Source organism: Pristis pectinata, chromosome 24 (assembly GCF_009764475.1).
Source record: "Pristis pectinata isolate sPriPec2 chromosome 24, sPriPec2.1.pri, whole genome shotgun sequence".
Lineage (NCBI taxonomy): Eukaryota > Metazoa > Chordata > Chondrichthyes > Rhinopristiformes > Pristidae > Pristis > Pristis pectinata.
In genome coordinates this window covers 2,531,528-2,548,691 of record NC_067428.1, presented here as the reverse complement: position 1 = coordinate 2,548,691, position 17,164 = coordinate 2,531,528, and the positions used below count along the sequence as shown (strand labels likewise).

Sequence of the window (17,164 nt, the reverse complement as noted above, 5' to 3'; positions counted from 1 at the left end):
GCTGCCACAAAACAACAAATTTCACATCATACAGTCAGTGATAATAAATCAGATTCTGCTGTTAGATGAAATGTTAAACCTTGGCCTGGTCTGTTTAAGTGGAATTAAAAGAGCCCTGAACTATTCAGAAGAGCAAGGGAGTTACTGCCTTTCCCCTGACCAAAATAAACAATTTGCAATAGAGAAAATAAGGAAAAATAAGAAAGTGGTTTACAGTGACCTTAGATTTCTGCAAGAGGTTAAAATTGTTCCAGGCCAAATGTCTCTTACACAGTGGAATAGTTATTGAGAATTAGGTATCAATGGTGGGGGAAAGGTTTAGTTGAGATTTGTAGCTGCAAAAATATTGTGGTGAATGGTGATCCAAAAGGTTAAAAACAGCTGAAATTATTGAAGTACACATCCAAACTAATGGGAGGGAGCTTCAAGAATATCCATATCCTCAATGTTGGCAAGACCCAAGATGTATATGCGAAGAAAAGGTTGAACCATTTGCAACCATGTTCAACCAAAATAGCCAGATGATCCATCTCAACTTCCTCTAAAGATTCCAAACATTAGAATATTGAAGAACCACCAAAATTTTACCTTTTTTTGCAGCTCAAGATAGTTTAAGCATTTCTGTTACTAGGCAATTGAAAACTCAAAGCACTGTAGTTTGACTTGGTTGCAGAGAACCTACAAAATTAATATCCAACAGGAAAGTTGTTTCACAAGAGAAAGTATTGTGCAAGGCTAGTCATAGCCATACTGTATGCAGGCAAGTTAAACAACTCACAGCACACCAAGTGTTAAACAGCATTGTAGAGCAATGGATTATAACTGATCTAGTTCAAAAAAACTAAGGAGCACAGAAATATACATATCCTGTTTCAGTAATTAGCCCATTTCACATTGCCACAAGTACTGGAAAGCACCTTGCAAAATTTGACGATCACAAACTGACAAGTCTCTGGCATACAACATAAAATAGTCTGCCAACAGAAATTAAACCATTTTTTTATTCTACAACTTCCCTACTTACTAGGAATTTCCAAGCAGATCCACAGGAACATATCAGGAAAGAAAGCCTAAATTTGGAGAATGCTGCATTTTCCAAATGGCTCATTTGGTCTAATAGCATAACTGTCACCTGATAAACCACTGGAAAATATACATGCAGATTTTTGAAGACACTTTTTCAAAGGAAGTTTTATCAAAGCATTTTTGGTTCCAGCAGCCTTCCCTTCCGCAATGTTCACATTTTGTCATACCTGAAAGTTTTAAAAATTTAACAAAATCAGCATTGTGAAGGCAGATGGAGTTCAACCTAGATAAGTGTGAAGTGGTTCATTTTGGTAGGTCAAATATGATGGCAAAATATAGTATTAATGGTAAGACTCTTGGCAGTGTGGAGGATCAGAGGGATCTTGGGGACCGAGTCCATAGGATGCTCAAAGCAACTGCACAGGTTGACTGTGGTTAAGGCAGCATACAGTGTATTGTCCTTCATCAATCATGGAATTGAACTTAGGAGCCGAGACGTAATGTTGCAGCTATATGGGACCCTGGTCAGACCCCACTTGGAGTACTGTGCTCAGTTCTGGTCACCTCACTACAGGAAGGATGTGGAAGCCATAGAAAGGGTGCAGAGGAGATTTACAAGGATGTTGCCTGGATTGTGAAGCATGCCTTATGAAAACAGGTTGAGTGAACTTGGCCTTTTCTCCTTGGAGCAATGTAGGATGAGAGGTGACCTGATAGAGGTGTATAAAATGATAAGAGGCACTGATCATGTGGATAGTCAGAGGCTTTTCCCCAGGGCTGAAATGGTAGCCACAGGAGGACATAGGTTTAATGTGCTGGGGAGTAGGTACAGAGGAGATGTCAGGGGTAAGTTTTTTTTTTACTCAGAGAGTGGTGAGTGCGTGGAATGGGCTCCCAGCAACGGTGGTGGAAGCGGATACGATAGGGTCTTTCAAAAGACTTTTGGATAGGTACATGGAGCTGAGAAAAATAGAGGCTATGGGTAAGCCTAGTAACATCTAAGGTAGAGACAATGTTTGGCACAACTTTGTGAGCCGAAGGGCCTGCACTGTGCTGTAGGTTTTCTATGAATGAAATACACTCAGTGCAAAATATTAATTCTGATCACCTTATTAACTTGGGATAATTCCCAAGTATAGCTTTGCTCCTTTGTAAACCAGAATTGCTAATAACCCATCTCAGCTTCCTCCTGATATTCCCACCACCACAAATTGATTCAATCCTTCTCATACCAAGAGCGAGCTGAGGGCAGCAGATACAGTAGTAGTATCGAACCAGACAATATCACAACTATAATACTTAAGATTTGCATTCCAGAACAAGCTGCAAGGTGTTCCAATGTGGGTACAACCCTAGCTGCTACTCAATGTGGAAAATTGCTTAGGTATGCCCTGTTCACGAAAGGCAACACAAATGCATTATGACTAATTTTGTCCATCTACCCTCAATCATCAGCAAGATGGTGCAGTGTCCTTGCTCTCCAATAACCTGCTCACTGATTCCCATTTTGGGTTTTACCAGACCCACTTGGCTCCAGACCTCATTGGTGCAAACAGAGACCAAAGAGCTGTATTCCAGATGGGCGAGATTATTGCCCTTCACATCAGCACATGACGTGACCCACTAAAAAGCTCCTGGTAAAACCAAAGTCAAAAAGGTATCAAGGGGAAAAATACTAATTGTTAGAGTTGTGCCTTGTGCAAGGAAGATGCTGTAGCTGTCACAGGTCAATCATTCCAGCCCAGGTCATCATTCTAGGAGTTCAAGGTAACCACCTCGACCCAACAATACTCAGCTGCTTCATCTACGATATTCCTTCTGTCATTAAAATTCAGAGGTAGGGATGTTTAATTAATACTTGCACAATTTTCAATTAATTTACAACTCCTCAGCAAACGCATGCAGCAAGATTGCTGCAAATGCATGCAGCAAAATCATGTCACTGAGGTGCCAGGCAATGACCATCTTCAATGAGACCTATAGAGATTCTAACCCCCTAACCTTAATATTCAATGGCATTTCAGTCACAGAGTTCCTCCACAACCAACTTGGGGAGAGGGTGCAGGGGTGGAATCACCATTGACCGGAATTCAAGTGGCCAACCACAACCAAAAATATCATGGCCACAAGAGCAGGACAGAGGCAGAGTATCCTGTGCCGAGTGTCTCACCTCATGACACTCAAATCCATTCCATCGTCTACAGGTGCAAGAGTAACGGAATACCCTCCAATTGCCTGGATGAGTACAGCTCCTACAATGATCAACATTAATACCATCCAGGACTTTCACGACATCAACCACTGCCATTCATTCCGTCTACCAACAGCACACAGGAAGTGCAGTTTTTAACCATCTATGAACTACACTGCAGTTACATGCTGAGGCAACTCTTACAGCATTTCCCAAACCCCACAAAATCTCCCAATGAGGAAATATATTGCCAGTTCTTCTTCAGTGGGTCTAAATACTAGAACTCCCTCCCCAACACAGTGCGAGTACCGTCACCAAAAGAACTGTAGTAGTTCACAACCACCTTCTCAACAGCAAGGAAGGAAGTAAAATGCTTGCCTTGCCAATGGCGCCAAGCTCCCAATATGACAAAATAAAAACTTTAGTGTTAAAATTGAACGCAACTCCTGCCATTGCTTCAATGGACAGCAATTAGTTACATTCTAAATTAAACACTTCTCAGCTTTACATGTTTATGCTTTCCTGCCATCTTTTAAGCCTACTGAGAGTCCTGAAAGTGAAAAAGACACCAAAGAACACAGATGTATTAACAAGTACCACAATCTTAAAACAACTTTGCTCCAACAGAATTGGAGGAAAACAGAACAAAATCAATTCAAGAATAAAATTCTACAGATCATCTAACATACATGGAAAATAATAAACTAATTCCAAGTAACAACTACCAATTTCATTGCTCCAATCCTGTTGCACACATTGCATTTTCCATGTTTTCAAAGTTCTATGCTTGCCTGGCAAAGCAGCATAAAAAACACAAAATCTAATATTTTTTTTATTGTGGTGGGATAAAGGAAGGGAAATTGCTGTTCTTATGTTGCACGTGTCTAACATATTAATTCATCCAAGATGAGAGATTAAAATGTTACACTTTCTCAATAGCTGCTCACATCTTCCCTGGTCACCCCCCCCCCCCCAAACTAAATAAGCTGATACAGAATTATGGACAGAACACCAAACATATACTATAGATTTTTTAAAATCAGATATATTCTTGATTCAGTTATTTCAGAATGCCATTTCCAGCTATTAAAGCTGAATAAAGTATTTATCAAACTGAAAGCCTCTGACAAAAAAATTGCAAAATTTTTACTCTTTAGACAGTTTCATTGAACCATCTATTTCAATCCAAAATAAAAACATTTAAAAAAAATACAAGAGGACAAGCTTTAAATAAGCCTCGAGACATATCACTAGCAGAGCAGACCAATAAATCTCTCCAGGTACATGACATTTCCTCAACATGTAATAACTTCCAGTTGGCAAGTTGAGTTTTATGCTGTTATGCTCTTCCAGAACAAAAGTCAGATCCTGCTCCTTTCTGAAAAATGCAACTAATATAGAAGCATTTAAAAAGCCTATTCAAGCCAAAAGAAGCCTTTTCTGCTAGCAATTATGAAAGCAAGTTACCATGCTATCGGTAGACTGAATTATGTACTAGAATACTCCATTTCTCATTCCCACCTTGAAAGTGTTTCAATAACAATAAATCTTGCACCTTTGCATTTTTTCCAATAACTTTTTTCCAAATAAAAACTTAGAAGACCAAGTATCAAATGAAAACCATAACAATAACAGCATCCTTATGATTTTCAGCTTCACGAGCAGAAAGGAAATGTAACATCTGCACTGCCAGCCTGATGATACCTTAACAGTCATTATGGTCCAAAACATATTTTCCAAAATTAAAATAGTTTTCAAAATTTCACTGTGTACAACTATTTAATGCAACTATTAAAACCTTGATCAAAAAACAAACAGCTGGAGGAACTCCGCGGGTCAGGTAAAATCTGTAAAGGTAGTGGGATAGTCGATATTTCGGGTCAAGACCCCGCATCAAAATTATCCTGTCAAAATTATGTCTTATCTCAACCTGAAACGTCAACTATTCCTCTGCCTTCACAGATGCTTCCTGACCTCCTGAGTTCATGCAGCAGTTTGTTTTTGGCTCCAGATTCCAGGATCTCGCAGTCTGTTATGTCTCCAAAGCTTGAAAAACTTTAACACACAAATACAGTCCTGGAGAGAAAAGAAAACAAACTGGCACTTGCCTGTTTTTCAGATCAAGTATCTTGTGTCACTTGCAAACAGCGAGAGATAATTTGTTTCTTGCAAGCAGTCCACAATCAGATCCATTTTCACTAATGCAAACTGGCATGCAAAAGAAAGGATACCAACTGGTAGATCTGACTACTTATGGGCAATGCATCATATCATCGCAATTTACATAAATAATTACCTATTTTGACTCCTTAAGCCAATGCAGAGAAACACATCATTCAGCAGCAAGTTCAAGAATATTTCACAAAAATCACAACACAGAGCCAGAAATTTGAGTTTTAAATTTTCTTTGCAACAATTAGTTATGCATAATTGTGTTGTTTTATAACCTGTATAATCACATTGAATGCTTTTTGACTCATCCACTGAACAACACTTACACATCAGGTTTCAGAACTATGGGTACAACAAACATGGTCTGACAACAGCAGGGCTGACTCTGCAATCCTATCTGCCCCTAAGACAATTATTGGTATTGGTTTATTATTGTCACTTGTACCGAGGTACAGTGAAAAGCTTGTCTTACAAACCGATCGTACAGATCAATTCATTACACAGTGCAGTTACATTGAGTTAATACAAAGTGCACTGATGTAGTACAGGTAAAAACAGTAACAGTACAGAGTAAAGTGTCACAGCTACAGAGAAAGTGCAGTGCAATAAGGTGCAAGGTCACAACAAGGTAGATCGTGAGGTCATAGTCCATCTCATTGTATAACGGAACCGTTCAATAGTCTTATCACAGTGGAGTAGAAGCTGTCCTTAAGTCTGGTGGTACGTGCCCTCAGGCACCTGCATCTTCTACCTCATGGAAGAGGAGAGAAGAGAGTATGTCCCGGGTGGGTGGGGTCTTTGATTATGCTGGCTGCTTCACCAAGACAATGAGAGGTAAAGACAGAGTCCAAGGAGGGGAGGCTGGTGTCCGTGATGCGCTGGGCTGTGTCCACAACTCTCTGCAGCTTCTTGCCGTCCTGGGCAGAGCAGTTGCCGTACCAAGCCGTGATACATCCAGATAGGATAATTTCCATGGTGCATCGGTAAAAGTTGGTGAGAGTCAAAGGGGACAAACCAAATTTCTTTAGCCTCCTGAGGAAGTAGAGGCGCTGGTGAGCTTCCTTGGCTGTGGCATCTACGTGATTTGACCAGGACAGGCTGTTGGTGATGTTCACTCCCAGGAACTCGAAGTTCTCAATCCTCTTGACCTCAGCACCATTGATGTAGACAGGTGCATGTACACCGCCCCCTTTCCTGAAGTCAATGACCAGCTCTTTTGTTTTGTTGACATTGAGGGAAAGGTTGTTGTCATGACACCATTCCACTAAGCTCTCTATCTCCTTCCTGTACTCCAACTCATCACTGTTTGAGATATAGTCTACGATAGTGGTATCATCTGCAAACTTGTAGATGGAGTTAGAGCAGAATCTGGCCACACAGTTGTGAGTGTATAGGGAGTAGAGGGCTGAGGACGCAGCCTTGTGGGGCACCAGTGTTGAGAATAATCGTGCCGGAGGTATTGCTGCCTATCCTCACTGATTGTGGTCTGTTTGTTAGAAAGTCAAGGATCCAGTTACAGAGGGAGGTGTTGAGTCCTAGGTCCCAGAGTTTGGTGACAAGCTTGCTTGGAATTTGTGTATTGAAAGCATAACTACAACCCAGAACCCACAATTATGTTCCATTCCCATTAGACAAAATTTGTTTTCGTTGTGGCCATTTAGGATCTAATCAAGAACAATATGGAGAGACAGCAAAGGAAAGTGAACACTGACTAAGGCCGTGCATTAAGTTTTGGACTGGAAACCATTGCTGAGCCGTACAGAGGACAAATTTAAAACTCATTTTTCTCCAAGTTGAAGACCCCAATTCTGTTTCCACACTTCCACTCCCCACCAAATATTATAATACAAGGACGTAAATATGCAAAGATTTGTACAAAGAGACATTTCCATATATATCAACTTAAACTGTTTAAAGGCATTCTAGATCCCCCATAGAAAGATCAACACAATACTAGCACAAATCCTGAATCATGTTAAGCAATAGACTAAAATTAAAACGTTTATCTTCAGAGATTAAGAATTATTACACGATGATAACCAGAACCAACACACTGAAAACAAATACAGACTTTGCAAGTATACTTATAACAAAAAAAGGTTCAGAATAAGAAAGTAAATTATTCAAAAAGTTAAAACATCCACCTTGAAAAATCTGTTATTCAAAGCATCCTCAACAATGATCTGACCCGAGTGCACCTTGCTGATGGAACAAAAAAAATCACATGAGAACAATGAACCTGAGTGGCAGTCTTCCTTAAAGGGCGTTTTGTAATGTCAGAATTGCTCTATGGTGACCAGGGCTACTAGACAGTTTACAAGACTACTCACCGATTTAGTTTTGCCCCAAAATATCCCACTTTAAGACTTGAGGCCACATTCATGTTGGATTCTAGAATGTGGAGAGTAAAATCCTCGATACACAGTTTATTTCCCCAAATTACATCGCAAGTTAACCAAGCCACTCAAAACAAAGGTACATGCAGATGAAAACTCCAACTGTTAATGCAGTCAACGTAAGTAATATCTTCCTATTTCCAAACCTTAATGAAATCACAGAATGGCATTTCAAAGCATTTTCCTATCAACCAACAGAGGAGGCATATTTTAACAATAGGTTTATTCTGATTAAAGAAAAGTAAGGATTGCCCAATCCCAAAATGATTGCAAATTTTGACTTAGCAATATGATCAAATCAGACAAGACATAGTAATGTTCAGCAACTAGAGACCAGCAGCAACGTCAGTTTTCCACAGTAAAAGCACATCTCTATCGTGAAACCAGATCAAGAGGTGAATCAAGTCAAACAGGAAGAGGTCAAAACTGTGATTATAACCATTAACAATGGACTAAATGTCAGTCTTATATCAAGAAGCTATATAGAATAATTATGACATTGCAATAAATGAATGTTTTAAAAACTTTACTTTTATCCCCGCCATTTGAAAATACTTCCAATTTATAAAATTTTAAAGATAATTTAGTCACCTTCTGATAAAGTCGATTGTGCGAGGTAAGGTGAAGTATAATTGGATGCAGAACCCAGCCCTTCAGTCAAGAAGAGTTTTCTCAAGACAAAACACTGCTCAACACTACATCTCCAGGAATATAGTTGAGGTCCGTAAAAGATATCGGAAAATTTTACACTTCCTTTGCTTTGATCTTCTCCAATATCCCAAGCAATTTTTCTTTTAAAATTTGTGGGATGTGGGCATAATTGGCAGAACCAGCACTTATTGCCCAAAACTAACTGCCCTCGAAAAAGTCATGGTCAGCATCTTCCTTGAAGTGCTACAGTATCTTGATGAACATACCCCCACTGCTCCAGTATTGAGACAATAAACAGCAAATTATTTCTAAATCAGGACAGTATTCAACCTAGAACGGAATTTTTAGTTGGTGCCCCCTGCACCCAATACTCTCAGCATTCTCAGTAAGTTGCGAGTTTTGGAGAAACAAAGCAGATGCTGGAATCTAGATGTAAAACATGATGATGCTGGGGGTACTCAGCAGGTCAAGCAGCATCCATGGAGAAAAGCAGGCGGTCAACGTTTCGAGTCAGGACCCTTCTTCAGGACTGAAGATAGAAAAAGGGGAAGCCCAATATATAGGAGGGAGAAGCAGAGCAGTGATAGGTGGACAAAAGAGGGGAGGCGGGGTGGGCACAGGGTGGTGATAGGTAGATGCAGGTAAGAGATAGTGATAGGCAGGTGCGGGGGAGGAGGGGAGAGCAGATCCACCAGGGGATGGATCAAAGGTAAGGAGAGAGAGGAAAAAAGGGCAGAAAGAGGGGGAGGCTGGGAAAGGGAGGAAAAGAAGCAGCATGGTGGGGGGGTGGGGTTTGTGGGGAAGGGATGTGGGGATTACCTAAAGTGGGAGAATTCAATGTTCACGCCGTTAGGCTGCAAAGTTCCAAGACGGCAAATGGAATGCTGTTCCTCCAGTTTGCACTTGGAATTCTCCTGGCAGCGGAGGAGGCAGAGGACTGACATATCTGTGGTCATGTGGGAGGTGGAGTTGAAGTGACTGGCAACGGACAGAGTGTAGGTGTTCTGCGAAATGGTCAATTAGTCTGCATTTGGTCTCACCTATGTAGAGGAGTCCACAGTTGGAGCACCGAATGCAGTAGATGATATTAAGGGAGGTGCAGGTGAATCTCTGTCTCACCTGAAAGGACTGTTTGGGTCCCTGGATATAGATAGTGTAGGGGCTGGTGTTGCACCTATGGCGGGACCAGTGGAAAGTTCCCAGGGTGGGAGGGGAGGAGTGAACTAACGGAGAAAGCGGTCCCTGCAAAAGGAAGAAAGGGGTGGGGTGGGGAGGGGAAGGTATGCTTGGTAATGGGGTCCTGTTGGAGATGGCAAGTTTGGAGCTTTGTCAAAGTACCCTTGGCAATTAATTGCATTGCGTTTTGTTGATGAAATGCATTGCATTTATGGTGTTCTGCTCATGAAGACAGTGTGATAGACTGAGTGCCAATAAACCAGTCTACAGTGCCCTGGATCATGCCAAGTTTTGAGTATTTTTGCAGCTGCCCTCCTCCAAGCCAAGTGGACAGCATTTCATCACATTCCTGGTGCCTTGTCGAAGAAGGGAACATTTGAAGAATCAATAAGTCACGTTACGGAAGACCCAGTTTCTGATCTGTTCACATCGTCATTTTACTTCTGTGACGGGTTTAGTTCAATTTCTATTCAACTGCAGCCCACCAAGATACTGTGGTGGTGATAATTTGGTGATGATGAGCCATTGAGTATCAAGAAGGTAGGTATACACTGTGGACACTTGTCTAGCATACATTACAGACCATTCCCAGGTAACGAACAGGTTCCATTTCTACGTGCAAAGTCGATTTTCTCAATAAGTCAGAAAATGCACAAAAAAACCCACTCAATATGGTAACCATACCTCCACAGTATTATAATGGATGACATCAAAGACACAGAAGGAAACTAGATCAGTCAGTGGTAGGAATGAATAAGTATGTATGTCAGACTTTTGAATTGAATATTATGGGAGCTCATTCACAATGCAGGGGTGTCCACAAAGTAGGCATTCATAACCCAGGGATGGCCTGTACTTGCTACTTACCAGTACATCTCTAAATATTGCTCAGGTCTTGATGCAGCCTACACTCAACAATCAAGCAGTACAAAAATATGTTTCCAGTAAAGGAAGTATTATACTCTCTTAAAACTTTTATATGACAGAACAGAAGAGTTCACTTGGCCCATTTATCCAGCCATCTTTTTGTTTCCAGAGATTCAATAGAACCCTTCATCAATCTGAAAATGTCAGTAAACAAGGCATACTACTTGTGATATTCCTTATACAACTCATCTGCAGTCTACCAATCATCGTGAAAGTCAAGTACTTACCTTTCCAGAGCAAAGAGCCACCTATGGTAATTTTCATGAAGACCACCAGTGAAATCCAACTAGAGATTCTACTGAAGCTATAATTATTCCCACTAGGGAATAAACAAGGCTTTTTTTAATCTCACTGGATTATAAAACTTTACCCTAGGATGTGGAAATAAGGCACACAATTAGTCACATGAAACAAATAAATTATGCTCCTTGTTCCAGTCAAATATCTCTTAAACAGCTACTCAAGTATTTCTAAATAAGGTCCTTTAACAGACCTGTCACCTTAGTGAAGTTCAAGAATCACATTAAGCAGTGCTTGACAAAGATAAGGAAACATATTGTACAACAGAAAGCACTGTGTAACTATGATTCAAAAGCTGGATGAGAAACTATATACAATACTGGCTAAATGGCAATTTCCTCTATGGAGATTCTTTTTCATGATCAAAGTCAAATTCTGAACTTTGCCTGAATTGAAATCTGCTCCAAGAACTAAACCATGCATTCAGACTTTGAGGCACTCAATACAATTTTTCCCCCTAATCTCAAATGATATAAGCAATGGAAGTTCAACTTGTAAATGTCCCTCAAAAGAAAAATCTAAACTTAAAAATCATAACTGTTCAAATTCAAAAATAAGTAATTAGAATTCATGCTGACTGCATGACACTGAGCCTGGAATAATATACCTTCTGTGTATCTTCTGAAGAACAAGCAAGGAAAACCCTGGCCAGGTGGCAGAATCTCGGGAGTTCTGTGAGAAACAAGAAAACCTTTCCTGCAGTCCCTGCCCAGATCTGTTGGCAAAGCATCTGCAGTAATTTGCTTCCATAGGTAGACCAGGTGATTCCACAGCGGGAACCAGTGCAGACAAAGTTAGTGCTCTCACAGTAGGTGCCTGTAGCTCTTTAATACTCAACTTTTCACAAACAATAAAAATTGAACCCAAGTAGTCCATCACCCAAAACTCATTTGTGGAATCTGCAATTGCAGGGAGGCAAGGTACTTAGGTTGCATTCATAACCAGCAGCTGCTATTGCATAATCTTAGATGGTGGCCCAGAAAAGTAGATAAGACAAACCGCCACACAAATGAGAATATGGAGATTAACAATTCCATCCCTGGTCATAAATTCTAGAGTTGATGCACTCAGATGGCACAGTACCCTCGAGTTAAAACAGCCTCAATATGTCATTCAGGGGTGCTTGCTCAGCACTGGCTGACACAGCATTCCAATTCTCTTACTCTTATTGAGATCCTAACTTGTTATCAACAGGCTGTGGAATGGTTCACACATTCACTTCTGCAGGCACAGCAAGCAGAAGGATGGGGACCAGAGTCCCAGTCGCATGTTTTGCAACCATAATGAGACCCTGCATGGAAGATGTGTCAAATATAGAAATGACAATTTCTTACCACTTAAAACGATAAGTTTTATTATCACTCCCCAAAAGCAGAAATCCACAAAGTCGCAGAATGACAGAATATAGTGTCAAATACAAGGTAGCAACACAGTTTAACTGCAAATTTGTGTTCCCCTTGAAAATACAGCAGAGCCTGTATAAAAATGTCTTTCAGTGTTACTGAGTTCTAACAGCAATCTCAAAACAAATGGAGACTATAAGTAGCATTACACTCAGCCATAGTTACTGGTACATATACAGACATCTTCCACACTGAATGCAACTTTTTTGGACATCCAAAGACCAGACAATGGAAACTTAGTTCTTGCATTGCACATAATACACAAATTCTGTCTTGTCCATTGTAGTTATGGTTCTTAAATCAGTAACAGTTTCCAGATTGACCATCTTTTGTGGATTCAGTGTCTGGTATGGGTCAGGTGTTGAAAGTTCTAACATTATATTTATGATGCCAGATTTACTAATGGGTTAGAATTTTCAACCCATCACCCGGTATTATTTGAAAAAATGCTAATGAAGGAAATAAATGTTTAAACTCACAACCATTTTAAGACCCAAGGATGAGTAAAAGCTGAAATGGAAAAAAACATTTTGAAAAAACTGAAATCTGCAATTAAAAATAAGTATGCTGGAAATACTTGGCAGGTCAGTGAGCACCAGTGGAGAGAGAAATAGAATTAACATGACCGATCCAAAACATTAACTCTGTTTCCTTTTCCACAGATGCTGCCTGACTTGACAGTATTTCCAGCAATCTGTTTTTTTCTCTGAAATTCAAATATTCTTATGGAAAACCTTATGAAATCTGATGAACAAGAAAAATATTCAGTAAACTAGAAAAGACGACTGCCAGCACAACATTAAGGTATCCAACCGGTGAAGCATAACAAAACAACCATGCCGAGGACAGACTGGAACGCATTCAACCAAAAATATCACTGGCATCAAAACAGGTTTTAAAAAGGGATCACTCCTTGCATTATTTTGTCTGCAGAATATCCCCTGGTGCCAGATCATTCAACCTTTGAGTAGATGCAAGAGCAGCAGGGAAACTTTCAGACACAGAACCATTGTACCATACCACACTACCAGGTTAACGCACAGCAAAGTTGAGTTGGAATATACAGCAAGTGTAACTATCCCTTAAGGATTAGCACTATTCCTACATACATTGAATATTAATTCAGAAACTTAAGCTTTCAGTTTTATGCTATTGGATTTTATAACACTATTACTCAGAAATTCACTTAATTTCAAAATAAAAATGTTAATTGCTAAATAATTTCTGCATTAAAGTCAGAAACATATACATGAATTCAAACACACTGAAACCATTAGAACATTGGCTCTAAAGCAGCAGAATTCCTCTAACACACAATGAGGCTGTGATTTTATCTAAAATATCAAAAATTATGATCTATATGGCCCAGCAAAAATCTTACAGGAGATTCGCTTTTTTATTTTACATTAGATTAGAATTATCCTAAAATTTTGTGCTTTCAAATCAGATTTGATCCTATCTAATTCTATTCGGATATCTCAAGTTACCCATCATTCCAACAGCTACTTCCTGTTTGCCAGTTTTAGCTACTATCCCGTATGTGTCTGCCCAACACTAAATAATTACTTAAAACATTAAAAGGTTTAACTCAGTTCCACAGACCGAACATTTACTACAATTCCTATTTTCAATTCCTGAGGGGGAGCTGGCTCGAGGAAAATAATCTCACTTTGCAACTCCTCTCCCTATAATTTTAATGAAATATTCTCAGGTTTACCAAATTGACTAATACATTAAATGTCACAAATCAGCTTCACACTTTCAGTAAACGTGCTTTACAGCCATCTCACAAGGACTACAGCTAACTTTAAAAAGATGGCAGTAAGGAGTACAACAGTTGGTCACCATTTTAATGAGAAACTTCCCCACGATTAAGATAACTAGAAACATTAACAGTTATTTAGAACTTTATATATACTTTTGGAAAATCATTGTGCGTGTGATTTGTGGAAAAATTGGAATTACAGAGTGTCATAAAGGCTTGTTAATGCTGGAAGCTCCCATGGTTTAGAAGAATTCTGCTGCTATACACAGCTCGTAGATTGATCACCAAGCTCTGCGAAAGCCACAGATCCCGGGAAATTTCCCACCCGACCAGTCTTAATCGGCCCTGGGCACATTCACTCATCGTGGGTCTGAGATTCAAAGCCTGCCCGCTAGGCCGCGTTCACTCCGCTCTTTCACATACACACACTCAGACCCGGGACGGCAAAGGGCCCGATCCCGGGGCCTGCGTGCAAACACACGGCCTGGTTCTTACATTGGCATCCTTGTCTATGGCCTGGAGCAGCTGGTCCTTGATCTGCTGCGGGGTGGGTGTCATTTGGCGGCGGTGCGACGGCGGCGGCGTGGCGGTGGAGGGGATGGGGGGAGGAGTAGGTGGGGGGGAAGAGGGAAAGGAAAGGGACGGGGAGTTGGGGGAGGGAGGCCCGCTAACAACAGGCGCAGAGTCTGAGGAAGTAGCTGCGAAGAGAGGCGGCTGCAGCAAGGCCGGTAGGAACCGTCATATTCCGTCGCGACACAGCCGGGTGACTCGGTGTGTCCGGTGTGCGCCTCAGTCTCTCCGGCTGGGTGTCACTGCCTGAAGCGAGCCCGCACCGCACGACCAGAGCCGGCCCGAGCCGAGCGCAGCCAACACTCAACCGAGTCTGACTGGGGCCGCGCGCTGCACCATGGGAATCCAGCCCTCCGACTTACGCGCGTCACAATCCGCGCGCGCTCCTGAAGCGGACTAACGGCCCGGGGGCGCGCGCGGGCGTCGGGGCGGGAGGGAAGCACGTGCCCGTGAGCGCGCGCGCGCCCCCCCCCCACCACCACGCCGTCATAATCGCGCCACGTGGTTGAGCGTACGGACGACACAACATCGGCATGTGCTTGGACGCGCACGCGCACTGTACCCCCCCCCCCACACCAACACCCGGGAGCAGCGTGCGGCGCGGGAACGGGCGCCAAGTTTCCATGGCAACGGAGGGCCTAATGGCGATTGCCGCCAGGGTTGCGGGGCTGGTGCTGGCAGCGAACGAGAGAGAGAGAGGAACGCGGGTCAGCCGCTCATCAGCAGCTCTTCGTGTAAACGTGTGGTAACCGTATCGCGTCCAGGGCAACCGGAATGTTCAAATATAATATTTTATTGTAATTTGCCGTTAAGGAACCTTGTCGGAGATGTGAGGTGGAGAGGGGGAGCTCAGGCCGAGCTGGGGCGCCGCGAATGTGCGCTGCAGCGTCACTGCTGGCGGGAGGGCGGGACCGCAAGCAACATGTTGGCATCGCCCGCCTGCGCCCTCAGTCCACGCCAGTCCTAATCACAAGAGTCATAGAGCATGGAAGCAGACCCTTCGGCCCAACTGGTCCATGCCGACCAAGATTCCCATCTCAGCTAGGCCCATATCCCTCTAAACCTTTCCTATCCATGTACCTGTCCAGGTGCCTTTTAAATGTTGTTAATGTACCTGCCTCAGCCACTTCCTCTGGCAGCTCTACTGACCACCCTCTGGGTGAAAACGTTGCCCCTCAGATACCTTTTATAGAGGCATAGAGCAATACAGCAGGGACACAGGCCCTTCGGCCCATTGAGTCCATGCCGATCACGGTGCTCGATCAACATTGGGCCCATCAGGTTTATGACTGCTCTTAGAAAGAGCCGACCAATTAGTTTCAATTTCATGTCCTTTATCCATGGGCAGAACAAGTACTTATCTGCAGTCTCCTGCATCTCCACTTACTTAAATCCCTTTGGGTAATGATAAGAAGCTACGTATGGGCTCTGAGGAGGATGCAGTAAAGTTTGGTGGTGGGGGGGCGGGGGTATGTACAGGTTAATTGAATGGGCAGGACACAGCCAATGGAATATAATGTGAAAAGAAAAGGTCATCCACTTTGATAGAGAAAATAGAGTATTTTTAAATGGCGAGAGTTTGAAATGTATTGGTATTTGAAGGGACTTGGGTATATTTTAAAGCAAATAACTTTAAGTTAACATGAAGAGGAAGTAAGCATTCAAAAAAGGCAGACAGTACATTGGCCTTTATTGCAAGAGAATTTGAGTACGAGAAGAGAAGCTTGCTCCAATTATGTAGACTGCATTGTTCCAGATCTGTATTGTGTATCAGGATTTGGTGGCACTGGAATAACAAGAGTTTCTGGACTGTTGAATGATATTCCCATTAATACCCCAACACATTTTTAATTCACTTCGTTTAGCTATAACACAGTATGATAATAAATTTCCCAGTATACCCATAACGTTTAAAGGGAGTGTGGGAAACGGGACCCTGGTCAGTTGAAAGAAAGTGTAGGAAACAGAGCCTCAGTGAGTTGAAAGGGAGCACGGAAATTAGGGCTCAATTAAGTTAGAAGGAAACATGGGAACCAGGGCCCCAGTGACTTGGAATGGAACGTGGGATCCAGGGCCCCACTATGTTGGAAGGGAACGTGGGAACCAGGGCACCCATGAGTTGGAAATGGTCTGTGGGATTCAGGGCCCCGTTGAGTGGGAAGGGACAATGGGAACCAGGGTTGCAGTGAGTTGGAAAGGAGCGCATGATCTATGGCTCCTGTGAGGCAGAAGATCTCACCGAATGGTGGAGCAGGCTTGAGGGACTGCATCAGTCTTCTCTATGGAAGATATAAGTAATGTACTAGGAATTCCTGTAAATTGTGAATTGGAAGGAACGGAGGAACTCAGGAAAATTACAATCACCAGGAAGTGGAAACTCCAGCCACCGAAATAAATGATTTGACACTCAGTGGAATCGGTGTTAATACTCAATATAGATAGGAAAACCTGTTTTGGTATGGTTCTATTGAACATGGGTTAAAGAGGTTGGGAGGGAAATACCTGGGAGTTGACAAAGATTATTAATTGTAAAAGATTTAAATTACCTTTAAGTTGAATAGGAGAAAAAAACTAAAGGAAAAATAAC

The 17,164-nt window shown here is 41.9% G+C and overlaps 1 protein-coding gene across 1 annotated transcript in view; it reads right to left on the bottom strand.

Moving 5' to 3' along the window:
* The window catches only part of crsp7 (cofactor required for Sp1 transcriptional activation, subunit 7), a 217,112-nt gene extending 202,192 nt beyond the window's left edge, over positions 1-14,920 (bottom strand). The window contains exon 1 of the mRNA XM_052037628.1: positions 14,503-14,920. Coding sequence (XP_051893588.1) covers positions 14,503-14,565 — 63 coding nt within the window. The 5' untranslated portion in view covers positions 14,566-14,920. The remainder of the gene's footprint in view (positions 1-14,502) is intronic.
* Between the last annotated feature and the right edge of the window lie 2,244 nt (positions 14,921-17,164).